Here is a 27,279-nt window from a genome sequence, read left to right as displayed (position 1 = left end):
TGGCTGTATGAATTTGACTATCCTAGGTACCTCATATAAGTGGAATCATACGGTATTTGTCTTTTGTGACTGGCTTATTTCACTTAGCATATCTTTGAAGTTCATCCATATTGTAGAATTTCTTTCCTTTTTTTTAAGGCTGAGTAATATTCCATTGTATGTATATACCACATTTTATTTATCCATTCATCTGTTGATGGACACTTAGGTTGCTTCTACCTTTGACTGTTGTGAATAATGCTGCTATGAACATAGGTGTATAAAATTTTTTTTGAGACCCTGCTTTCAATTCTTTTGAGTATAAACCAGAAGTAAAATCACTGCATCATATGGCAATTCTGTTATTAATTTTTCGAGGTCTTACCTTTATTTTATTTTATTTTTTTTTAATTTTTTCTTTACTTATTTATTTATTCAGAGAGGAGAGAGATAGAGAAAGGGGGAAGAGCAGGAAGCATCAACTCCTATATATGCCTTAACCAGGCAAGCCCAGGGTTTTGAACCAGCGACCTCAGCGTTCCAGGTCAATGCTTTATCCACTGTGCCACCACCGGTCAGGCCTTAACTTTATTTAAAAAATATTTAAAGATATCAATCTCAGCCTTGGTCCATTAGCTCAGTTGGTTAGAGTATTGTCCAGAAACACCAGGTTGCAGGTTCAATCCCTGTTCAGGGCACACATGGGAAGCGACCAATGAGTGCACAACTAAGTAAAACAAAAAATAAATGCTTTTCTTTCTCCCTTCTCTTTGTCTCTCTAAAATCAATCAGTTAAAAAAATATATCAATCTCTTGGAAATCCTCCTATTAATAGTAACAATGATCTGTGTTTAGAGGACATATTTAAGCAGAACTAGATCTTTCCTTTACTCTGAGAATCTAAGCAGATTTGAGGACTAATCAATTTTTGTGGTTTTGATAACTTGAAATGAAGATCCTCCTGCATTTAGGCAGGTTATCCATATTTTGTTTTCCATATTTTGTATTATATATATGTTTTATTTATTCATTTCAGAGAGGTGGGGGGGGGGGAGAGAGAGAAAAGGAGAGAAGGGCAGGGAAAGGAGCAAGAACCATCAACTCCCATATGTGCCTTGACCAGGCAAACCTGGGGTTTTGAACCGGCAACCTCAGCGTTCCAGGTCAATGCTTTATGCACTGTGCCATCACAGATCAGGCCAGGTTCTCCATATTTTGTGGACCTCTTTATTTGATGATAGTTTTTTCTTTCTTTACCACTTGTAGTCTATTATGAACTTTAAAAAAATCTCTCCAGTCTGAATGGTTGTGGTGCAGTAGATAGAGCGTTGATCTGGGATGCTATAGTCCCAGGGTCAAAACCCTGAGTTTGCTGGCTTGAGCGTGGGCTCATCCAGCTTGAGTGTGGGGTTGCTGGCTTGAGCATGGAATCATCGACATGATCCAGTGGTCACTGGTTTGGTTTGAAGCCCAAAGTCTCTAGCTTGAGCCCAAGGTCACTGGCTCAGCTGGAGCTCCCTCAGTCAAGGCATACATGAGAAGCAATCAATTAGCAATTAAAGTGCTGCAACTATGAGTTGATGCTTCTCATCTCCCTTTCTGACTCCCTTTCTTCTTTATTCTCTTTCTCTCACTAAAAAGAAAAAACAACAATAAAAAACAAAAAACTATTTAAATCTTTTAATCCTTTGAGATTTTACTAAATCTCATTATATTTTCCTCTAAGTACTCATCCATCAATATCTATATAAATAAATACCTCTTGTTCTATATTTGAATCTTTATTCTCTTTCTTATCTGATTACCCATATAGTTTATTGTTTGTCCTTTTTTAAGTGGTAAAGTTCAGAGAAATATTTTTTTAATTTTAGATTTTTTTATAAATTTTTTAAATTTAATTTTTTAGTTTTTTATTTTTTATTTATTTATCTTTTTACAGAGACAGAGAGAGAGTCAGAGAGAGGGATAGATAGGGACAGATAGGAACGGAGGGAGATGAGAAGCATCAATCATTAGTTTTTCGTTGTGACACCTTAGTTCATTGATTGCTTTCTCATATGTGCCTTGACCATGGCCCTTTAGCAGACCGAGTAACCCCTTGCTCAAGCCAGCGACCTTGGGTCCAAGCTGGTGAGCTTTGCTCAAGCCAGATGAGTCCGCATTCAAGCTGGGGACCTTGGGGTCTCGAACCTGGGTCCTCTGCATCCTAGTCCGATGCTCTATCCACTGCGCCACTGCCTGGTTAGGCTATTTTAGAAATTTTTGACTGAATCTTACACTACTTTTCTGTTTCCATTCTTCCCCCAACTACTGCCACCAAAAAAAAAAAAAGAAAAAAAAAAGAAGAAGAAATAAAAAGCAAAAAAGAAAAGCACTCTTTTCCTTACCGCCCACCCCAAAGAAATCACCTATATAAAATGATTCACTGGTCCTTAAAAATTATATTAGAAATGTCATTTAACTGTTGTTGCTGTTATTTTCACTGTGCCCTTGTGATGTGCCAGGCTCTCAAGGCATTGTAAGACAAGAATGAATATAATATACTTCCTGGTCTCAAGATGCTTTATAGCCTAGTAAGGAGATATTTATATACAAAACTATGTGATAAGTGGTATACTGGTATTACAAATGTTGTTCTGAGGTAGTATAAAGAAGGACGCCACAAATAATTTCCAGAGAGAGTCAAAGAAGACTTCAGCAAGGATGGGATATTTGAGTGTAACTTGAAAGATAAGTAAAATTTGAGGAGCTAGAAGAAAGGAGAAAAATATTATATAGAAATGAGAGGCAAAATACAATGAGTTATGAGCATGGTCATCATCTTGTCCACTTGTCTAAGGAAGTAGGGTAGGGTTATTTCTGATTAGTGTGAAACACAGATTGTTTATCCTTGAATTTCACACTCTATTTTACTATCAGACTTTCTTAAAGGCAGACATTTTGTTAAAAATGCAGAGTGATAGTTTTCAGTTGATGGAAAAAAGATTGACTTTCAGAATGGAGAGCTCTTATTAAAACACAAATGTCTTCTGTAAATAGAGTTGGAAAAATACTGTCAGTGTGTTCTTTGTATATAAATGTCTCTTTTAACTTATCCATGCAGGATCTGAAAAGGAAAGCCAGTTCTCTTTTATCAATCACGAGGTACATGACAACAGAATCATTGATGCACTAGGAAGAGAGTTGGGTTCCAAATCTCACTAAGTGATCTAGAAGAGGGGAGAGACAGCCAATGTTCTGCCTCAGTTTTTTGATCAGGGTTGCTGTGGCTCTCAGTGTTTTCCTTCCTCCTCCCTCTTCTGTCTGGACTTTCTGAAACATTGTTTCTTTGAATTTTACTATAAGCTGAGATGTCTGTCCTGTATAAGTAGATATGCTAAACTTCTGGGCTATTGTCAATTCAAGGAATTTTTGGAGATTGAAGAGTTAAGTAGATTGTCATGTCTTTTGTTGGAATTTCCACTTAATCAAGTGTAACATACTGAAATAATACTCTTAAAGTCCATAGGATGATGACATTTTTGCATAGTTAGTCCCTGTTGCGCAAGATCTGAAAATTTTAAACTAGAGAGTAATTAGGTCCTTAGTACTTCATTTTTCTATTGCCTTATTCATAATTTCTCAATAGGAAACACACATCTTAGTGAATAATTGAGCTTCTAGCCTGAAGAGGCTGTGGCACAGTGGATAGAGAATTGGCCTGGGATGCTGACAACCCAGGTTCAAAACCCCAAGGTCACTAGCTTGAGCACTGGCTCACCAGTTTGAGCATGGAGTTGCCGGCTTGAGTGTGGGATTATGGACATGATCCCATGGTTGCTGGCTTGAGCCCAAGGTTGTTGGATTGAGCGTGGGGTCATTGGCTCAGCTGGATTGCCCCAGTCAAGGCACATAAGAGAAAGCAATCAATGAACAACTACGATGCCGCAACTATGAGTTGTTTCTTATCTCTCTCCCTTCCTGTCTGTCCCTCTTTTTCACTAATGCACAAAACAAAAACAACAACAAAACAAAAATAATAATTGAGCCCTGGCCGGTTGGCTCAGTGGTAGAGCGTCGGCCTGGCTTGCAGAAGTCCCGGGTTCGATTCCTGGCCAGGGCACACAGGAGAAGCGCCCATCTGCTTCTCCACCCCTCCCCCTCTCCTTCCTCTCTGTCTCTCTCTTCCCCTCCCGCAGCGAGGCTCCATTGGAGCAAAGTTGGCCCGGGCGCTGGGGATGGCTCCTTGGCCTCTGCCCCAGGCGCTAGAGTGGCTCTGGTCGCGACAGAGCGATGCCCCGGAGTGGCAGAGCATCGCCCCCTGGTGGGCAGAGCGTTGCCCCCTGGTGGGCGTGCCGGGTGGATCCCGGTCGGGCACATGCGGGAGTCTGTCTGTCTCTCCCCGTTTCCAGCTTCAGAAAAATACAAAAAAAAAAAAAAAAAATTGAGCTTCTTTTGGGAAAGACAACCTACTTTTTCTGATAGTTTTGTTTTGCTACTACTAAGACCACATTTAGAGAGAAAAAACGTAATTACTTGTTGTAAATAAAGAATTGTGGGTTTTGAAACCTGTGAAATATGGATTGAAATTATGAAACATTTTTTCATGTAAAATAAATTGAATTCTATAAAGGATGAATTTTGTGTGTGTATGTGTGTGTGTGTGTGTGTGTGTGTGTTTTTCTGAAGCTGGAAATGGGGAGGCAGTCAGACAGACTCCTACATGCGCCCAGCCGGGATCCACCCGGCATGCCCACCAGGGGGCGATGCTCTGCCCATCTGGGGCGTTGCTCTGTTGCAACCAGAGCCATTCTAGTGCCTGAGGCAGAGGCCATGGTGCCATCCTCAGTGCCTGGACCAACTTTGCTCCAATGGAGCCTTGGCTGTGGGAGGGGAAGAGAGAGACAGAGAGGAAGGAGAGGGGGAGGGGTGGAGAAGCAGATGGGCGCTTCTCCTGTGTGCCTGGGACTAATGCACACCAGACCGATGCTCTACCACTGAGACAAGCAGCCAGGGCCAAAGGATGAATGTTTTATTTATTTATTTATTTATTTATTTATTTATTTTTCTGCTTTTTAAAAAATTTTTAATTTTTATTAATTTTACTAGGGTGACATCAATAAATCAGGGTACATATGTTCAAAGAAAACATGTCCAGGTTATCTTGATCAATTATGTTGCATACCCATCACCCAAAGTCAGATTGTCTTCTGTCACCTTCTATCTAGTTTTCTTTGTGCTCCTCCCCCCCCCTAACCACCACACTCTTGTCAATGTCTCTTAGACTTGTTTTTATGTCCCACCTACGTATGGAATAATGCAGTTCTTGTTTTTTTCTGATTTACTTATTTCACCCCGTATAATGTTATCAAGATCCCACCATTTTGTTGTAAATGATCCGAAGTCATCATTTCTTATGGCTGAGTAGTATTCCATAGTGTATATGTGCCACATCTTCTTCATCCAGTCTTCTATTGAAGGGCTTTTTGGTTGTTTCCATGTCTTGGCCACTGTGAACAATGCTGCAATGAACATGGGGCTGCATGTGTCTTTACGTATCAATGTTTCTGAGTTTTTTGGGTATATACCCAGTAGAGGGATTGCTGGGTCATAAGGTAGTTCTATTTTCAGTTTTTTGAGGAACCACCATACTTTCTTCCATAATGGTTGTACTACTTTACATTCCCACCAACAGTGAATGAGGGTTCCTTTTTCTCCACAGCCTCTTCAACATTTGCTATTACCTGTCTTGTTAATAATAGCTAATCTAACAGGTGTGAGGTGGAATCTCATTGCAGTTTTGATTTGCATTTCTCTAATAACTAATGAAGATGAGCATCTTTTCATATATCTGTTGGCCGTTTGTATTTCTTCCTGGGAGAAGTGTCTGTTCATGTCCTCTTCCCATTTTTTTATTGGATTGTTTGTTTGTTTGTTGTTGAGTTTTATGAGTTCTTTGTATATTTTGGATATTAGGTCCTTATCTGAGCTGTTGTTTGAAAATATCATTTCCCACTTAGTTGGCTGTCTGTTTATTTTGTTGTCAGTTTCTCTTGCTGAGCAAAAACTTCTTAGTCTGATGTAGTCCCATTCATTTATTTTTGCCTTCACTTCCCTTGCCTTTGGAGTCAAATTCATAAAATGCTCTTTAAAACCAAGGTCCATGAGTTTAGAACTTATGTCTTCTTCTATGTACTTTATTGTTTTAGGTCTTATATTTAGGTCTTTGATCCATTTTGAATTAATTTTAGTACAAGGGGACAAACTATAGTCAAGTTTCATTCTTTTGCATGTAGCTTTCCAGTTTTCCCAGCACCATTTGTTGAAGAGGCTTTCTTTTCTCCATTGTGTGTTGGCCCCTTTATCAAAAATTATTTGACCATATATATTTGGTTTTATTTCTGGACTTTCTATTCTGTTCCATTGGTCTGAATGTCTATTTTTCTGCCAATACCATGCTGTTTTTGTTGTCGTGGCTCTATGATATAGTTTGAAGTCAGGTATTGTAATGCCTCCAGCTTCATTCTTTTTCTTTAGGATTGCTTTGGCTATTCGGGGTTTTTTATAGTTCCATATAAATCTGATGATTTTTTGTTCCATTTCTTTAAAAAATGTCATTGGAATTTTGATGGGAATTGCATTAAATTTGTATATTGCTTTGGGTAATATGGCCATCTTTTTTTTTTTTTTTTTTTTATTCTGAAGCTGGAAATGGGGAGAGACAGACAGACTCCCGCATGTGCCCGACCAGGATCCACCCGGCACGCCCACCAGGGGGCGACGCTCTGCCCACCAGGGGGCAATGCTCTGCCCCTCCAGGGCTTCGCTCTGCTGCGACCAGAGCCACTCTAGCGCCTGGGGCAGAGGCCAAGGAGCCATCCCCAGCGTCCGGGCCATCTTTGCTCCAATGGAGCCTTGGCTGCGGGAGGGGAAGAGAGAGACAGAGAGGAAGGAGGGAGGGGGTGGAGAAGCAAATGGGCACTTCTCCTATGTGTCCTGGCCGGGAATCAAACCTGGGTCCCCCGCACGCCAGGCCGATGCTCTACCGCTGAGCCAACCGGCCAGGGCCAATATGGCCATCTTGATTATATTTATTCTTCCTATCCAAGAACAAGGAATATTCTTCCATCTCATTGTATCTTTTTCGATTTCCCTTAACAATGCTTTGTAGTTTTCATTATATAGGTCCTTTACATTCTTTGTTATGTTTATTCCTAGGTATTTATTTTTTTTTGTTGCAGTCGTGAAGGGGATTATTTTTTTGAGTTCGTTCTCAAATGTTTCATTGTTGGCATATAGAAAGGCTATGGACTTTTGTATGTTAATTTTGTATCCTGCGACCTTACTGTATTGGCTTAGTTTCTAGTTGTCTTTTTGTAGATTCTTTGGGGTTTTCGATGTATAGGATCATGTCATCTGCAAAAAGTGATACCTTTACTTCTTCTTTTCCTATATGGATGCCTTTCATTTCTTTGTCTTGTCTGATTGCTCTGGCTAGAACCTCTAGCACCACATTAAATAAGAGTGGACAACCCTGTCTTGTTCCTGATTTAAGGGGGAAAGCCTTCAGTTTAGTGCCATTTAATATGATGTTAGCTGATGGTTTATCATATATGGCCGTTATCATGTTGAGATATTTTCCTTCTATACCCATTTTGTTAAGAGTCTTAAACATAAAATTGTGTTGTATTTTATCGAATGCCTTTTCTGCATCTATTGATAAGATCATGTGGTTTTTGTTCTCTCTTTTGTTGATATGGTGTATTATGTTAACCGTTTTACGTATGTTGAACCATCCTTGAGATTCTGGGATGAATCCCACTTGATCATGATGTATTATTTTTTTAATATGTTGTTGTATTCAATTTGCTAGTATTTTGTTTAGTATTTTAGCATCTGTATTCATTAGAGATATTGGTCTGTAGTTTTCTTTTTTTGTGCTGTCCTTGCCCTGTTTCAGTATGAGGGTTATGTTGGCCTCATAAAATGTGTTTGGAAGTATTGCTTCTTCAATTTTTTGGAAGACTTTGAGTAGAATAGGAACCAAGTCTTCTTTGAATGTTTGATAGAATTCACTAGTATAATCGTCTGGGCCTGGACTTTTATTTTTGGGGAGGTTTTTAATAGTTTTTTCTATTTCTTCCCTACTAATGTGTCTGTTTAGGCTTTCTGCTGCTTCTTGACTCAGTCTAGAAAGGTTGTATTGTTCTAGGAATTTATCCATTTCTTCTATAATAGATTGTTGAATTTAGTGGCATAAAGTTTTTCATAGTATTCTACAATAATTCTTTGTATATCTATGATATCCGTGGTGATTTCTCCTCTTTCATTTTGGATTTTGTTTATATGAGTCCTTTCTCTTTTTTCCTTGGTAAGTCTTGCCAAGGGTTTGTCAATTTTGTTGATCTTTTCAAAGAACCAGCTCCTTGTATTAATTTTTTCTATAGTTTTTCTGTTCTCTATTTCATTTATTTCTGCTCTGATTTTTATTATCTCCTTTCTTCAGCTGGTTTTGGGTTGTCTTTGTTCTTCTTTTTCCAGTTCCTTAAGGTGTGAAGTTAAATGGTTCACTTGGGCTCTCTCTTGTTTGTTCATAGAGGCCTGAAGTGATATGAACTTCCCTCTTATCACTGCTTTTGCTGCATCCCATAGATTCTGATATGTTGTATTGTCATTTTCATTTGTCTGTATATATCTTTTGATCTCTGCACTTATTTCTTCTTTGACCCATTCATTTTTTAGAAGTATGTTGTTTAGTTTCCATAGTTTTGTGGGGTTTTCCCCCTTTTTTGCAGTTGAATTCTAGTCTCAAGGCTTTATGATCAGAAAATATGCTCGATACAACTTCGATTTTTCTGAATTTGCTGATGTTATTTTTGTGGCCCAACATATGGTCAATTCTTAAGAATGATCCATGTGCACTGGAGAAAAATGTATACTCTGTCACATTAAGATGAAATGTCCTGTAGATGTCTATCATATCCAGTTGCTCTAGTCTTTTGTTTAAGGCCAATATATCTTTATTGATTCTCTGTTTGGATGAACGATCTAGAGCCGTCAGCGGTGTATTGAGGTCTCCAAGTATGATTGTATTTTTGTCAGGTTTTTTTTTAAGGTCAATAAGTAGCTATCTTATATATTTTGGTGCTCCTTGGTTTGGTGCTTATATATTAAGAATTGTTATGTCTTCTTGATTCAGCGTCCCCTTAATCATTATGAAATGACCATTTTTGTCTCTGAGTACTTTTGCTGTCTTGTAGTCAGCATTATCAGATATGAGTATTGCTATGCCTGCTTTTATTTGGATGTTATTTGCTTGGAATATTGTTTTCCAGCCTTTCACTTTGAATTTGTTTTTATCCTTGTTGCTTAGATGTGTTTCTTGTAGGCAGCATACAGTTGGATTTTCTTTTTTAATCCATTCTGCTACTCTGTGCCTTTTTATTGGTGAGTTTAATCCGTTTACATTTAGTGTAACTATTGACACTTGTGGGTTCCCTATTGCCATTTTATACATTGCTTTCTGTCAGTTTTGTGTCTTGTTTGATTCTTCTCTTTTGTTTTTCTATCCTTTGTTTTGGTTTATTTGTATTCCATACTTCTTTCCTCTGTTGCTATCCTTTTTAAGTCATGTACTTCTGTGGTGGTTTTTTCAAGGGTGGTTACCATTAAGTAATGAAAAGGTTTTCTACCCTGTTCATTGTAATGCAGTTTCTTTTGAGTGCTTCTTTACTCCATCGTTCTTTGCTACTGTTAATTTCCATCCTCTCCCCCCCCTTTCTTTCTTTTTTTTGTTGTCACAGTTTAAATTTGGTTTTATTGTTTTCTTTCTTTCTTTTTTTTTTCAAAGAAAACATTTCCAGGTTATCTTGTCATTTAGTTCTGTTGCATACCCATCACCCAAAGAGAGATCGTCCTCCATCACCCTCTATCCAGTTTTCTTTGTACCCCTCCCCCTCTCCCTCATTCCCTCCCCCCACCCCCCATAACCACCCTACTCCTGTCCATGTCTCTTAGTCTCGTTTTTATGTCCCACCAGTGTATGGAATCCTGCAGTTCTTGTTTTTTTCTGATTCACTTATTTCACTCCGCATACCGTTATCAAGATTCCACCATTCTGCTGTAAGTGATCTGATGTCATCATTTCTTCTAGCTGAATAGTATACCATGGCGTATATGTGCCCCATCCTCTTTATCCAGTCCTCTATTTTTTTTTACAGTGATTAAAAGCCTTTAAGCAAACTCTTGGCCAATATAGCAAGAATCCATAAAAGAGTAGTGTCCTTAACATGTTCACCAAGTCCAAGTTGGCCCCATCACCATGCCAAATTCCTGAAAAATGCAACCCAACCACAGTTCAGTCTGTTAGGAGCTGTCACAGGGAGCAGGAGTCCAGGAAAAGTCCACATCCAGGAAAAGTCCTCATGGCACTGGAATTGTTGTCACCATTTTATACTTTGCAGCTCATGTCCAAGTCCCAATGACCGCTGCTTCTAGCTGGTAATGATTCAGGTAGACTGGAAGGTTTTATTGTTTTCTTGGTGGAGCTTTTACTTGTGGTTTTGTTTTGTTTTGTTCTTTGTATCTGGTTGGAAAACCCCCTTTAGTAATTCCTGGAGTGGGGGTTTTCTGATGATAAATTCCCTCATCTTTTCTGCATCTGTGAATGTTTTTATTTCTCCTTTGTATTTAAAGGATAGCTTTGATGGGTATAGTATTCTTGGCTGAAAGTTCTTCTCTTTCAGGACTTTAAATATTGGGGTCCACTCTCTTCTAGCTTGTAGAGTTTCTGTTGAGAAATCCGATAATAATCTAATGGGCCTTCCTTTATATGTTGTATTCTTCTTTTCCCTGGCTGCCTTGAGAATTTTTTCTTTGTCGTTGGTTTGTGCCAATTTCATTATGATGTGTCTTGGAGTAGGTTTGTTGGGGTTAAGAAAACTCGGAGTTCTGTTTGCTTCTTGAATTTGAGGCTTTAGTTCTTTCCACAGGCTTGGAAAGTTCTCATCTATTATATATTTGAATATATTCTCCATTCCATTTTCTCTCTCTTCTCCCTCTGATATACCTATTAGTCTTATGTTATTCTTTTTGATGGAGTCAGACAGTTCCTGTAGGGCTTTCTCATTTTTTTTTAATTTTTGAGTCTCTTTCTTCTTCTCTCTGTTGTGCCTCAAGTTTCTTGTCTTCGATTTCACTAATCCTACCTTCTATCTGGCCTGTTCTATTAGATAAGCTTATTACCTCGTTTTTCAGCTTATGAATTGAGTTTTTTATCTCTGCTTGATTTGTTTTTATAGTTTTAATTTCCTTGGTAATATATTCTTTGTGTTCGTTGAGTTGTTTTCTGAGCTCCCTAAATTGCCTTTCTGTGTTTTCTTGTATATCTCTGAGTATTTTTAGGATTTCTATTTTAAATTCTCTGTCATTTAGCTCCAAGGTTTCTAATATATTAAATTTTTTCTCCATAGATTTTTCCTCATTTATCTGTGCTACCTCTCTGTCTTTTGTATCCATGATATTCGATTTCCTTTTCCTTAATGGCATCTGAGGGTGGTTTTGTTGATAGTACTTTGCGTTTAGTGTGGAACTGCTGGAGGCTCCAAGGATAGATTTTTCTGTCTCTGGTTGAAGATCTTGTTGAATTTTTTGGGAGATTTATCGGTATCGCTCCTTATGGCACCATTTCTCTGACGTCACTCGGGTGAATGTTTTAAAAGTAAACTTTCCTCTGTGTTTGTGGGTAGTAGTTATATTGTATGGTCATGTTTTTTGTATCTGACTTGAGTGTGAATAAATTATTTATAAAGTACCTTGGGTTGGGTTACTATAATATTAGCTTTGAAAGGTTCACCAACTTCTTTCTATATTTAACACAAAATGCTTTTTTTCCTTATAGATAGGTATTTTTTTTTTTTTTTTTCATTTTTCTGAAGCTGGAAACAGGGAGAGACAGTCAGACAGACTCCCGCATGCACCCGACCGGGATCCACCCGGCACGCCCACCAGGGGGCGACGCTCTGCCCACCAGGGGGCGATGCTCTGCCCATCCTGGGTGTCGCCATGTTGCGACCAGAGCCACTCTAGCGCCTGAGGCAGAGGCCACAGAGCCATCCCCAGCGCCCGGGCCATCTTTGCTCCAATGGAGCCTTGGCTGCGGGAGGGGAAGAGAGAGACAGAGAGGAAAGCGCGGCGGAGGGGTGGAGAAGCAGATGGGCGCTTCTCCTGTGTGCCCTGGCCGGGAATCGAACCCGGGTCCTCCGCACGCTAGGCCGACGCTCTAGATAGGTATTTTTTTAATAGTGCTTGGGAGAGATTTTTAGTATGAGTCTTTAGTGTCCTGTAGAGATAGTTTTATTGTTCATTGTTATTTAAGGGTTGTGCATATATCTTCTCTGTGGACACTTAAAATTCCACAAAAGGGACTTTTTCCAGCCTAATAAATTTCTCTCATTTTCTGTAAGGTATTAAACAAAAAGAGAGAAAGAAAGGAAGGAAAGAAAGAAAGAAAAGAGGGAAGGAAGGGAGGGGGGAAGAGGAAGGGAGGGAAGGAAGGGAAGGAAAGGAAGGGAGGGAGGGAGGGAAGAAGCAAAAGAGGGAGGGAGAGAAAGAGGGAGGGAAAGAAGGAAGGAAATGGCTTTGTTGGTTCAGTGGTAGAGCATCAGCCCGGCATGTGGAAGTCCCGGTCAGGGCACACAGGAGAAGCAACCATCTGCTTCTCCACCCCTCCTCCTCTCCCTTCTCTCTCTCACCTTCTCTTCCTCTCCCATAGCCATGGCTCAATTGGTTCGAGTGCATCGGTGTGGGTGCTGAGGATAGATCCGAGGAACCTCTGCCTCAGGCACTAAAAATAGCTCCATTGGGAGCATGGCTCCAGATGGGCAGAGCATCAGTGTCAGACGAGGGTTGCTGAGTGAATCCTGGTTGGAGTGCATGCAGGAATCTGTCTCTCTGTCTCTCCTATCACTTGGAAAAGAAGAGGAGAATAAAAAGACAGGCTTTTTATATATAATAATAAAATAATAATAAAAACATTATTAACAATGTTTTCCTGGCCAGCTTAATGAAACAACTTTGGTCTTGGATGGAATAAATTTATTTGTGTGTGTGTGTGTGTGTGTGTGTGTGTGTGTGTGTGACAGAGAGAGTGAGTGAGAAAGAGAGAGGGAGACAGAAACAGACAGACAGGAAAAAACAGACTGGAAAGGAGAGAGATGAGTAGCATCAACTCATAGTTGTGTCACCTTCAGGCACTGGCCAGATAGCTCAGTTGGTTGGAGCATCAACCCGATATGCATAGTTGTGGCACCTTAATTTTTCATTGATTGCTTTCTCATATGTGCCTTGACTGAGGGACTCCAGCTGAGCCAGTGACCTCTTGCTCAAGCAGGCAACTCTGTGCTTAAGCTGGCGAGCCCACACTCAAGCCGGATGAGCACGTGCTCAAGCCAGTGACCTTGGGGTTTCAAACCTGGGTTCTCAGCATCCCAGGCCAACGCTCTACCCACTGCGCAGCCACCTGGTCTGGCTAAATTCATCTTTATTAATGAAAGTGACACTCTAATATAATCACAGAGTTTACAGGAAAACATCCCCCACCATATCTATTTTATTGAAACTGGCACTAAAATACCTTTGGCATGTTCTGCATGTGGAGAATTTGACCTCGTATATGCCTGCTGCTCTTGAGACTTTTCTTGTTCTATTTTATTTCCTAGGTGCGCCACCGAGCTTCTGGTCAGGTGATGGCTCTTAAGATGAACACATTGAGCAGTAACCGGGCAAATATGCTCAAGGAGGTGCAGCTTATGAATAGACTCTCCCATCCCAACATCCTTAGGTAATGGCTTTTCTTTCCTAATGGGGGTCAGTGAGAGATTTGAAACATTATTGGAAACTTATTAGAATAGCATTAACAGCTAAAAAGAGGGATTCAGGATTCCCTGCTGAGTCTGTCGTGTCGCGGTTTAGCTGTACTATAGGCCTTTTTCTACCTATTGAGACTTAATTTCTGGTAATTAACTTCATTTAGTAAAGCAGCTTCCTTCTGTCTCTCAAATTTATTTACTCTTAGTAGCAGCTCATTAGAACAGTTGTTTCCTACTGCTGAATTAGTAATTTATGAAAGAGAAAAGATTTTAGTCTTTATACGGTTATTTAATCTTCTTAATTGCTTTATGAGGAGTTGTAATTAAATCAGGGAAGGAAAATAAAAATTAACTTATACTCCATGCTGTCTACCCTTAACTTTTAGCTCTCACTTGAAATAATATAGTTTACCTTTTTAAAGGAGAATTATTTTTTTATTGTTTTTTCATTGATTTGAGAGAGAAAGGGAGAGAAGGGGAAAGGAGAGAGAGAGAGAGAGACAGAGAGAGAGAGAGACAGAGAGACAGAGAGAAGCATTAACTTGTTTCACTTAGTTCCATTTAGTTGTATACTCATTGATTGCTTCTTGTACGTGCCCTGACTGGGTTCGAACCCATGACCTCTGGCACACTGGGTCATGCTTCATCCACTGAGCCACTGGCCAAGTCAGGGAGAATTATTTTTATATATAATAAGCTTATGTAATCATCACTTTCTAGTAATCAGTAGCTGTATCTTCCTTATCGTAATTATCTTGATTTTTTTTTTTTTTTTTTTTAGCGAGGTAAGTATGTTTCCCAGTGAAACTATGGGGGAGTTGTAGAGACTTTCCTTTATGCTCCCAGGTTCTTTTGGCTGGTATAATAATTAAATCTACATATGAGACAGATTAACAAGAGAAAATAATTAAATTTAATTACATATGTGTGCATGGGAACTCCACATACATGAGACAAAGACCCCCACATACACGAGAGGTTCAGAGACAGACAAGAAAATGACATAAACGGGTGTCTGAGGGTTATGACAGTCTCGACAGATGATATTTCAAGTGTATGGTGCTCATTCCCATAAAAACTTTAAACAATTGAGACATGAGTGTTTCGGCTTACTCATTTTTTGTCATTTCTTCTGTTACTACAGTACAGTACAGTATATTTATGTCCTTTTCCTTTTTCTGTGGCTTAGTTGTGTTTTTATGTTGTAATTATGATTTTACAACTATTAGGTAAGTAACTTTGACTAGGGTGTGTTTTGACTTACACCAAAATTCGGGTTACGTCACTGTTGTAGGAATGGAACTGTATTGTAACCCGAGGTCCCCCTGTATATGACATTTTGATTTAAGGATAAGGCAAGGCACCTTGGGGCTTCAGAAGGTCACTGCAGGAACATAAGAAGAACAGATGTTCAGTAATTAGTAGTTTGCCCTGCCATATAGATAGGACAAAAAAATTTATCTCTGATAATCTCTTTTTTTTTGTTTTGTTTTTTTTTGGGGGGGGGTTTTTTTGAGACAGAGTCAGAGAGAGGGATAGACAGACAGGAACGGAGAGATGAGAAGCATCAATCATTAGTTTTTTGTTGCGCGTTGTGACTTCTTAGTTGTTCATTGATTGCTTTCTCATATGTGCCTTGACTGTGGGCCTTCAGCAGACTGAGTAACCCCTTGCTGGAGCCAGGGGCCCTGGGTCCAAGCTGGTGAGCTTTTTTTTGCTCAAGCCAGATGAGCCCGTGCTCAAGCTGGCAACCTCGGGGTCTCGAACCTGGGTCCTTCCACATCCCAGTCCAACGCTCTATCCACTGTGCCACCGCCTGGTCAGGCTCTCTTTCTTTTTTTTTTAACAACGTAAGGGGCTCTTTTTTTTTTTTTTTAAAGACTTTCTTCATTTTTTTAGAGAGGAGAGAGAGAGAGAGTGAGAGAGAGAAGGGAGGAGCAGGAAGCCCCAACTCCCATATGTACTCTGACCAGGCAAGCCCAAGGTTTCAAACTGGAGACTTCAGCATTCCAGGTCGATGCCTTATCCACTGCACCACCACAGGTTAGGCCTCTGATAATCTCTTATTATGGGCAAGGCCCCTAATTCAAATTATTCTAGGTAGTTTAAGGGGGGGAGTAGTAGGGCAGAAGTTTGTCTTGAGTGTACAGGGTCTAGGTTGCCTTTAGCTCAAAATAATTTACATACCACAGAGGCATTTCTTGAGGTGACTTGTTCTGAACCCCTGCAAAACCAAATAAGACAATTTAAGTCAATACATATTTAAGTATAGTTTATGTGTAAGACTCTAAAAGTTAAAAGTGCTATTTACTTAGTGTCACTTATTGCTAATATTTATTTTGGACCACAGAGAAATCAGATAGCTTGAGTATGTATGATTTACATATTTGGTCAGTGGTAATAAATTATGAAATTAGATTATACTGCTTACTTGAAACTTTCTTTCTTTATGTAGAATTATTGGCTTCCTAGTCCACTACAAAAAATGTTCAGCCAGTATTTTTATTCTGATTACTTTCTTCCCAATCCAAAAATCAGATCATCATGTTTTTGAGCATCTAGTATATGCCTGGTGATATGTCAGACATCAGAAAGGTATAAAAGTGAAATATAAAGGCAATGTCTCATGACAAGGAATTTGCACCCTAATTGGAGACCTAGGACTCATATACATGAAAAGAGAATTAATAAAATCAGCGAGGACCCCACCACTTGGGTAACTCTAAGTGCTATAGAATTGCATAGGAGTGAGAGATAATAATAGCTTGGTAGAATCAGGAAAGCTTTCTTGGAAGAGGTTGACTCGACTGGAACTTGAATTTTAATAAGATTTTAGAAGGTAGGGAAGGAACTCAGAAAGGAGCAAAATAGTAATAAAGCACAGAGGTAAAAGTACAAAGCTTTTTGAGGAATCAGTTAATTAAAAATCCACTGGCTAATAATAATAATGCAAAACTATCACTTATTGAAGGCTTGTTGTGTGTGGATGTTTTACCTATTTAAAGATTTTTTTTATAAATATTTATTTTAATGGGGTGACATCAATAAATCAGGGTACATATATTCAAAGAAAACATTTCCAGGTTGTCTTGTCATTTAGTTCTGTTGCATACCCATCACCCGAAGAGAGATCGTCCTCCGCCACCCTCCATCCAGTTCTCTCTGTACCCCTCCCCCTCCCCCTCTCCCTCCTTCCCTCCCCCCACCCCCCGTAACCACCACACTCCTGTCCATGTCTCTTAGTCTCGCTTTTATGTCCCACCAATGTAAGGAATCCTGCAGTTCTTGTTTTTTTTCTGAGTCACTTATTTCACTCCGCATAATGTTATCAAGATTCCACCATTCTGCTGTAAGTGATCCGATGTCATCATTTCTTCTAGCTGAATAGTATACCATGGTGTATATGTGCCCCATCTTCTTTATCCAGTCTTCTATTTTTTTTTACAGTGATTAAAAGCCTTTAAGCAAACTCTTGGCCAATATAGCAAGAATCCATAAAAGAGTAGTGTCCTTAACATGTTCACCAAGTCCAAGTTGGCCCCATCACCATGCCAAATCCCTGAAAAATGCAACCCAACCACAGTTCAGTCTGTTAGGAGCTGTCACAGGGAGCAGGAGTCCAGGAAAAGTCCACATCCAGGAAAAGTCCGCATGGCATTGAAATTGTTGTTACCATTTTATACTTTGCAGCTCATGTCCAAGTCCCAATGACCGCTCCTTCTAGCTGGTAATGATTCAGGTAGACTGGAAAAGCCATTTGCAGCATGCGTGGATATGGAGTTTCTGTTCTCCTCTGCTTGGAGAGATGAGAGCAGGTTGCTTTTCCCTGGAGCTCTGCGACTGTGTCATGGTAAAGAGAACCTTGGGATACACTAAGCTGGGTGGCAAAGGTAGATTCATAATAGAAGTTGGCAAAAGGGGGAAAGAGAGCTCTAAATTAGGAGTAGGTCCCAGCCTGATATATGAGTGGGGCATTGAGGTAGGAGGGATAGAGGAAACACTCTATATTAAACAAAGCAGCAGAAAATAGGACTATCAACACCCACAACAGAGATCTTTGAGGGAAGAATAAAAAACGTGACTATTCAGGCAAAACATAGTTAAGTGGCCCTTGTGCAAATGAGATCAGTTTACCTGCTTCTTGGAAGAAATACCCTAGGCTCGTCCACAGTGTCGTAGATGGGGCCGACGGCCCTGGGCACCTTCAGCCTTCAGTGGCAAACCCCAGCTTTCTGGGCAAGGTTAGGTCATAGGTGGCTGGAGCAGGGCTGGAAGAGACTGAACTCTCCCTTAGAGGAGCGAGAGGGAAGCCTACCTTCCAGTGTCCCTGTTTTCTCACAGCAGAGGCATGTCAGTCTGGCAGGCTTTAGCTCAATGACCTTCCTTTCCACTATTGAAGCAGGACCCAGATGGCATCCTATGAGACCCCTTTGGGGCGTTGGAGCCTTTAAGGGTGTATCCTAAAAGCTGGTAGTTCCCCTGATCTCTATTGGGCTTTTTCTGCCTCTAGGTATCTTAAAAGCCATGCTCAGAAGATCTCGCTGGGGGGTTTGAGGATCCCCATCCACCTATATAAATCTTTTCCATATATCTGGAGCTATTTGGAAAAAGACAAAACAGTGTTATTAGCTGGATCAAGTAAAGAAGGTAGTAGTTTGCAGGCGAAAAAGATTTGGCATCTCCTGTTCATCAGCATTCAAAAGAAATGTAAATTTTTTTTTTTTTTTTAAGTAAAAAGCATGATATGGTAGACCCGTAGGAATTCCAAGATATGACTACCCCCTTTTAAATTTTTTTTTTTAAATTGACCTTAAAATGTTTGCTGAGTACACTTTAATAATACCTTAACTTTAAAGATTGTAAGCATGACAAAATACAGTAAATGCTTTTGCTCCATATGCAGGAGCATTTTCAGTTTAGCCAGTTTAGGAAATCCAATAATAGAACAATGCATACAGACAATGAGCTATAACATGCTTAGCAGCCTCTCCTGTTCTGACAGAGGTTACTATAGATCCAGAATATGTATCCACTGTAATGTGGACATACGACTGTTTGCCAAATGAAGGTATATGAGTAACATCCATCTGCCAAAGTTGTCCTGGTAGGGGTCCTTGAGGATTAACTCCAAATGAAGGGGCAGTATAGGACCCCTTGGACAGAATTTCCCAATCTGCCATACTGCTTCCCGAGAAAGTTAAAACTGTTTACACCGGGCTGCAGCGTTCTGGTGATGAATAGTATGAGACTGACTTGCTCGGTCTGTCATTACCTATTTAAAGATTTAATCTTCACAAGTATTCTCCATGGAAGGAACTGAGACCAAGAGATTATGTGTTGGCTAAGGGTTTTGACTCTGAGACCTGGATTTTTTTACCATGCTTCTCCTAGGTCTAGGAGAGCTGAGGATTTGATAGGGTAGAATTGGTAGATAAAGGTGGAAAGGATGAATTGGACCAAATTATTCAGAAATACTCTGCATAAAGCCAAGATTATATTTAATGCTCTATGTATTAGAGTCTGAGCAAGGACTACCATAGTAGAGGGTAACTTATGGCAAACTCAAAATGGCTGTTTGGTGTTGGGGAGACTGGTGGCTAAGAGATTAGTTAGGGGGCCTCTACAATGTTTGAGAGTGATTTGGAGGAGTCTTGATTTGATAATCTTAGGAATTTTTAAGATGATCATATTTTCATCTTTAAAAATAATATTTTTATGGTTTTTATTACTATTGTAAAAGTGATATATCATACTATAGAACATTTAGGAAATAGAGTTAGCAAAAACAAGAAAAAAAATTGCCCTTAAGCTCAGCACCTAGGAATCAAACTAATATTACCATTTTGTGTATTTCCTGCCAGTATTTTTTTTTTATTTCATCACTTCTTTTCTTACTGTCTTTTTTTTTGTGTGTGTGTGACAGTGACAGAGAGAGACAGACAGGAAGGGAGAGAGATGAGAAGCTCAAGCCAGCAACCTTGGGTCCAAGCTGGTGAGCCTTGCTCAAACCTGATGAGCCTGCGCTCAAGCTGGCAACCTCGGGATTACCACCGCCTGATTAGGCCTTTTCTTACTGTCTTGACTGTGAACTTGACTTGGGAATGTATGAGAAGACTGACTTTAAATAAATTTTATTCCATCACAGCAAAATTAAAAAATAATAATTATTATAATAGAAGTAGTATAGTGTACACTTGATCTTAGCCAAAAGGCCGAGAAGTGATAGAAGTAGTATAGTATAATGATTAGAAATGAAGGCTTTAGATTCTAAATCAAGTTGCCTGGATTTTTGGAAAATTATTTAACCTCCCTTTCCTTAGTTTTCATATCTGTAGAATGGGGGTAATAACAATGAATACCTCATAGAATTGTTATTGAGCATTAATTAAATGAGTACATTTAAAGCACATAGAATAGTACCTGGCTTGTTTTAAGTACCCATTAAATAAATATTAGTTATTATTATCATCTTTTCTTTTCCTGTGGCTATTTCTTTATTTTTTTAAACTATTTTAGATTTTTTATTCATTTTTAGAGAGAGGAAACAGAAAGAGAGAGACAGAGAGAGAGAAGGGGGGAGGAGCAGAAAGCATCAACTCCCATATGTGCTTTGACCAGGCAAGCCTGGAGTTTTGAACCAGCGACCTCAGCGTTCCAGGTCAACGCTTTTACCCACTTCACCACAACAGGTCAGGCGTGGCTAGTTCTTTAAATGGCCCATTGAAACCTGTCTATCTATTTTTTAAATTAATTTTAATGGGGTGACATTGATTAATTAGGGTACATAGATTCAGAGAAAACATCTCCAGGTTATTTTGACATTTGATTATGTTGCCTACCCATCACCCAAAGTCAAATTGTCTTCTATCACCTTCTATTTGGTTATTTTGTGCCCCTCCCCTCACTCTACCCCTTTCCTCTCTTCCCTTCCCCTCCCTCTGGTAACCACCACACTCTTGTCCATCTCTCTGAGTCTCATTTTTGTGTCCCACCTATGTATGGAATCATATAGTTCTTAGTTTTTTCTGATTTACTTATTTCACTCAGTATAATGTTATCGAGGTCCATCCATGTAGTTGTAAATGATCCGATGTCATCATTTTTATGGCTGAGTAGTATTCCATAGTATATATGTACCACATCTTCTTTATCCAATTATCTATTGAAGGGCTTTTTGGTTGTTTCCATGTCTTGCCCACTGTGAACAATGCAATGAATATGGAGTTGCATGTCTTTACGTACCAATGTTTTTGAGTTTTGGGGGTATATACCTAGTAAAGGGATTGCTGGGTTATATGGTAGCTCTATTCTTAATTTTTTGAGGAACCACCATACTTTCTTCCATAATGGTTGTACTACTTTACATTCCCACCAACAGTGAATGAGGGTTCCTTTTTCTCCACAGCCTTTCCAACATTTGCTATTACCTGTCTTGTTGATAATAGCTAATCTAACAGGTGTGAGGTGGTATCTCATTGTAGTTTTGATTTGCATTTCTCTAATAACTAATGAAGATAAGCATCTTTTCATATATCTGTTGGCCATTTGTATTTCTTCCTGGGAGATGTGTCTGAAACCTGTCTATCTTTTTTTTTTTTTTTGTATTTTTCTGAAGCTGGAAACAGGGAGAGACAGTCAGACAGACTCCCACATGCGCCCGACCGGGATCCACCTGGCACGCCCACCAGGGGGCGACGCTCTGCCCACCAGGGGGCGATGCTCTGCCCCTCCGGGGCGTCGCTCTGCCGCGACCAGAGCCACTCTAGCACCTGGGGCAGAGGCCAAGGAGCCATCCCCAGCACCTGGGCCATCTTTTGCTCCAATGGAGCCTTGGCTGCGGGAGGGGAAGAGAGAGACAGAGAGGAAGGGGGGGAGGTGGAGAAGCAAATGGGCGCTTCTCCTATGTGCCCTGGCTGGGAATCGAACCTGGGTCCCCTGCACGCCAGGCCGACGCTCTACCGCTGAGCCAACCGGCCAGGGCCACCTGTCTATCTTTTATCATTCATTCACTCATCAAATGTTTGTTATGTGTCTGCTATTGTTCTTAATATATTTATGCTAGAGTAATGCTGGTGAATAGAACTTTCTGTATTGCCTGACCAGGTGGTAGTGTAGTGGATGGACTGTCAGACTGGGACATGGAGGACCCAGGCTTGAAACTCCGAGGTCGCTGGCTTGAATGTGGGCTTACCAGCTTGAGCATGGGATTCTGGCTTGAGCAGAGGATCATGGACATGACCCCATAGTCTCTGGCTTGAGACCAGTGGTTGCTGGCTTGAAGCCCAAGGTTGATGGTTTGAACTCAAGGCTTGAGCAAGGGATCACTTGCTCTTTTGTAGCCCCCTGGTTAAGGCACATATGAGAAAGCAATCAATGAACAACTAAGATGCCGCAATGAAGAATTGATGCTTCTCATCTCTCTCCCTACCTGTCTGTCTGTCCCTGCTGTCCCTCTCTCTGACTCTGTCTCTGTCCAAAAAAAAAAAAAGAACTTTCCGGCCCTGGCCGGTTGGCTCAGCGGTAGAGCATTGGCCTGGCGTGCGGGGTACCCGGGTTTGATTCCTGGCCAGGGCACATAGGAGAAGCGCCCATTTGCTTCTCCCCCCCACTCCTTCCTCTCTGTCTCTCTCTTCCCCTCCCGCAGCCAAGGCTCCATTGGAGCAGAGATGGCCCCGGCGCTGGGGATGGCTCCTTGGCCTCTGTCCCAGGCGCTAGAGTGGCTCTGGTCGCTGCAGAGCGACGCCCTGGAGGGGCAGAGCATCGCCCCCTGGTGGGCAGAGCGTCGCCCCTGGTGGGTGTGCCGGGTGGATCCCGGTCGGGCGCATGCGGGAGTCTGTCTGTCTCTCCCCGTTTCCAGCTTCAGAAAAATACAAAAAAAAAAAAAAAGAACTTTCCGCAGTGATGGAAATATTTCTTTTATTATTTATTGGTTGATTTTAGAGAGACAGTGCGAGGAAGGGAGAGAGGGAAGCATTCATTTGTTCTTTCACTTAGTTGTATATCTGTTAGTTGCTTCCTTAATGTACCCTGACCAGGGATTGAACCTGCAACCTTGGTGTTTAGGATAACAGTCTAATTGACTAAGCTAACTGTCCAGGGCTGTGATAGAAATATTTTTTTTATCATGCTCTCTAATAGCCACATATGGCTAATGAGAATTGAAATATAGCTGGAATGAACAAGGCACTAATTTTTTTATTTGATTTGATTTAAATCACCACATGAATCTAGTGGCTCCTGTATATCAGTGGTCCCCAAACCCCCGGCCACGGACCGGTACTGGTCTGTGGGCCATTTGGTTCCGGTCTGCAGAGAAAGAATAAATAACTTACATTATTTCCGTTTTATTTATATTTAAGTCTGAACGATGTTTTATTTTTAAAATATGACCAGATTTCCTCTGTTACATCCATCTAAGACTCACTCTTGACGCTTGTCTCGGTCACGTGATACATTTATCCGTCCCACCCTAAAGGCCTGTACATGAAAATATTTTCTGACATTAAACTGGTCCGTGACCCAAAAAAGGTTGGGGACCAGTGCTGTATATGACAATATTGGGTTAGAGTCTACCTACATCTTTGCTCTTGTTTTGCTAAATATATGTATTCCAGCCTAGAAACATGGTGTGATGAGGCCAATGATACCATTACTGTTCTGGTATCTCCTTGATCTACTTTCTTAGCCAATTTTTTTGGTCCCATTGCTCAAGAATGATACACCCTCCCTTTTAACTTACAAGAGTTAATATTCTTGTACTCAGCTAAGTTCTCTAATATATAAAAACTAGTGTTAACTCTACCTTGATATTCACAATAAGCCAGCAAATGAGATAATGTATGTAAAGCCTATAGATCTTTTATAATTCATAGTGAGTACGTTCATAATACATGAAAATTATTTTAATTTTAACCATATTGGTTTTGTACTCTAATGGTGACTACTTTTGTGTGTATGTGTGTGTGACAGGGAGAGGGACAGATAGGGACAGACAGGAAGGAAAAGAGATGAGAAGCATCAGTTCTTCATTGTGGTACTTTAGTTGTTCTTTTATTGCTTTTTTATATGTGCTTTGACCATGGGGCTACAGCAGAGAAAGTGACCCCTTGCTCAAGCCAGCGACCTTGGACTCAAGCCAGCGATCTTGAGCTTCAAGCCAGCAACCTTTGGTCTCAAGCCAGAGACCATGGGTCATGTCTATGATCCCACACTTAAGCCAGTGACCCTGCACTCAAGCTGGTGAGCCTGCCCTCAAGCCCGATGAGCTCGCGCTCATGCTCGCAACCTTAGGATTTTGAACCTGGGTCCTCTGAACCCCAGTTCGACACTCTTTCCACTTTCCCACCACCTGGTCAGGCTAATGGTGACTTCTTTTGTTCTGCATAAGCCACCTGTCTCACATATACTGTGGTTAAAAGGCTGGGAATAGATTACTCTTAAAAAGAAGCTTCTACGGCCCTGGCCAGTTGGCTCAGTGGTAGAGCGTCGGCCTGGCGTGCAGAAGTCTCGGGTTCGATTCCCGGCCAGGGCACACAGGAGAAGCGCCCATCTGCTTCTCCACCCCTTCCCCTCTCCTTCCTCTCTGTCTCTCTCTTCCCCTCCCGCAGCGAGGCTCCATTGGAGCAAAGATGGCCCGGGCGCTGGGGATGGCTCCTTGGCCTGTGCCCCAGGCACTAGAGTGGCTCTGGTCGCAACACAGCGACGCCCCGGAGGGGCAGAGCATCGCCCCCTGGTGGGCAAAGCGTCGCCCCCTGGTGGGCGTGCCGGGTGGATCCCGGTCGGGTACATGCGGGAGTCTGTCTAACTGTCTCTCCCCGTTTCTGGCTTCAGAAAAAAAAAAAAAAAGAAGCTTCTAGTTGTTTATATCTTCTGTGTTCTTGTCTCTTCATTTTAATTGTGTATTTTGAACATAGTGAAAGGAAATTATCCTACGAATGGCCTAAAGCAAGCAGCATCCTTTTTGCTGTTGGCTTTTCTTAGAGGAGTACTAGAACATAGGAATATATATTATACTTCCCTAGGATGTCATAAATATTAATCTAAGCATGACTATGTTCCAGTCTCAAAATTCTTGGAAGTTATTTTCTAAATGCTTTTCTAGTTGTCTTAGAAATTTACTAATACTTTGTATTTTTTACAATTAAACATTTTTTTAAAGATTTATTTATCCATTTTTATTGGAGGGGGGAGGAGATAGAGAGAACAAGGGGAGGAGCAGGAAGCATCAACTCCCATATGTGCCTTGACCAGGCAAGCCCAGGGTTTTGAACCGGCAACCTCAGCATTCCAGGTCAACGTTTTATCCACTGTGCCACTACAGGTCAGGCCACAATTAAACATTTTTGTGACTATTTGTTAACATGGCTCATAGTCTGTTTTCAAGCTGTAAATACTATAAGTTCTTTTTATAGGTGCAGAAACTGAGAAGTATGAACTAAAGTTTTCCCTCAAATTGAGATGATTAGATTTAAATGAGGAAGAATCTGTCTCTTGGAACCCTAGGATTTTTGCAGCTGTGCCTCCTCAGGGCCAACCCCAGGATGAGCAGTTGAGGCTTGCAGCTCTCTTTTTCTAGCTTGAGTATCTCTACTTTCATCTGTTTTATATTGAACTTCTATATAAAAGTTTTTTTTTTTACAGAGACAGAGAGTTGGGTAGATAGGGACAGACAGACAGGAACGGAGAGAGAGATGAGAAGCATCAATCATCAGTTTTTTGTAGCAACACCTTAGCTCAGGGGTCCCCAAACTATGGCCCCGCAGGCCGCATGCAGCCCCCTGAGGCCATTTATCCGGCCCTCGCCTCACTTCCAGAAGGGGTACCTCTTTCATTGGTGGTCAGTGAGAGGAGCATAGTTCCCATTGAAATACTGGTCAGTTTGTTGATTTAAATTTACTTGCTCTTTATTTTAAATATTTTATTTGTTCCCGTTTTTTTACTTTAAAATAAGATATGTGCAGTGTGCATAGGGATTTGTTCATAGCTTTTTTTATAGTCCGGCCCTCCAACGGTCTGAGGGACAGTGAACTGGCCCCCTGTGTTAAAAGTTTGGGGACCTCTGCCTTAGTTATTCACTGATTGCTTTCTCATATGTGCCTTGACCGTGGGCCTTCAGCAGACCGAGTGACCCCTTGCTTGAGCCAGCGACCTTGGTTCAAGCTGGTGAGCTTTTGCTCAAACCAGATGAACCCGCGCTCAAGCTGGCGACCTCGGGGTCTTGAACCTGGGTCCTCCGCATCCCAGTCCGACACTCTATCCACTGCACCACTGTCTGGTCAGGCTATATAAAAGTTTTGAAGAAAGGATTCCCCTGCTTAAAAGCAAAGAAAGATAGAAAATCACTGAATTAGTGATTTGGAAAGTCCCACTTGGAGACAAAGGCTATCTGCATAAAGTGCTCACTGCTGGGTATCTAATCCTCTGCGCACGCTTTGGTTCTCTGCTGGCACAGCTGTTTTGTGCCCAGCAGGAGGGAGTGAGTTGAACTTTCACATTTTTATTTCTGTCTTTTTCTTGACCCCAACCTCTCTACTTCCTCTTTTCCTTTTATCTTTCTCCCTCCTAAGATTTCTAGTTGGAAGAAAAAGAATGAGCTTGGTAAGTCATAGAAGCGGTAGGTGTATATATTTTATTTGTGTATCTATATATGTATATTTCAGTACATGGATACAGTTAAGATTGGTGTTGATTTATCATCAGTTGGCCAAAGTTATCAGTAAAAAAAAGGAACAATAAAGTACTTTGTTGAGTGCAGGGACTGATTATTTGGTCCTCTTGTGAATAAGGTTGTTTATGCCAGGAAGTCTTGTGCTCAAGATCTGTAACCCAACTCCATGCCCTGCTCACTTCCACTCCCCAATGGCCATTCTGAGGACTTGTACTAAGATTTGTTCTCATACCTCTTTGTTATTCTTCATGCCATGAGAAATTTAATATTTCTTTTAGACTCCTCATTCACATTCTCATGCTTACTTTTTTAAGGCCACAGTCTGAATTTATTTTTTTTTATCTACTAATTTTTGTTCAGAATTTTTATCTCAAAATTCATTTACAACACTATGATTGTCATTTTGGTTTTTTTTTTTTTTTTTTTTTTTTTTTTTCATTTTTCTGAAGCTGGAAACGGGGAGAGACAGTCAGACAGACTCCCGCATGCGCCCGACCGGGATCCACCCGGCACGACGCTCTGCCCACCAGGGGGCGATGCTCTGCCCATCCTGGGCGTCGCCATATTGCGACCAGAGCCACTCTAGCGCCTGGGGCAGAGGCCACAGAGCCATCCCCAGCGCCCGGGCCATCTTTGCTCCAATGGAGCCTTGGCTGCGGGAGGGGAAGAGAGAGACAGAGAGGAAAGCGCGGCGGAGGGGTGGAGAAGCAAATGGGCGCTTCTCCTGTGTGCCCTGGCCGGGAATCGAACCCGGGTCCTCCGCACGCTAGGCCGACGCTCTACCGC

At 41.0% G+C, this 27,279-nt stretch overlaps 1 protein-coding gene and 1 pseudogene across 1 annotated transcript in view; one reads left to right on the top strand and one right to left on the bottom strand.

Annotated features, from left to right (window-relative positions):
* Positions 1 to 27,279, top strand: part of TESK2 (testis associated actin remodelling kinase 2) — a 171,921-nt gene that overhangs the window by 67,638 nt on the left and 77,004 nt on the right. Inside the window, exon 3 of the mRNA XM_066376151.1 lies at positions 13,677 to 13,798. Coding sequence (XP_066232248.1) covers positions 13,677 to 13,798 — 122 coding nt within the window. The remainder of the gene's footprint in view (positions 1 to 13,676; positions 13,799 to 27,279) is intronic.
* Positions 19,880 to 20,050, bottom strand: LOC136401792 (U2 spliceosomal RNA; annotated as a pseudogene).

Source organism: Saccopteryx leptura, chromosome 3 (assembly GCF_036850995.1).
Source record: "Saccopteryx leptura isolate mSacLep1 chromosome 3, mSacLep1_pri_phased_curated, whole genome shotgun sequence".
Taxonomy (NCBI): domain Eukaryota; kingdom Metazoa; phylum Chordata; class Mammalia; order Chiroptera; family Emballonuridae; genus Saccopteryx; species Saccopteryx leptura.
This window is presented reverse-complemented; position numbering and strand designations above follow the sequence as displayed.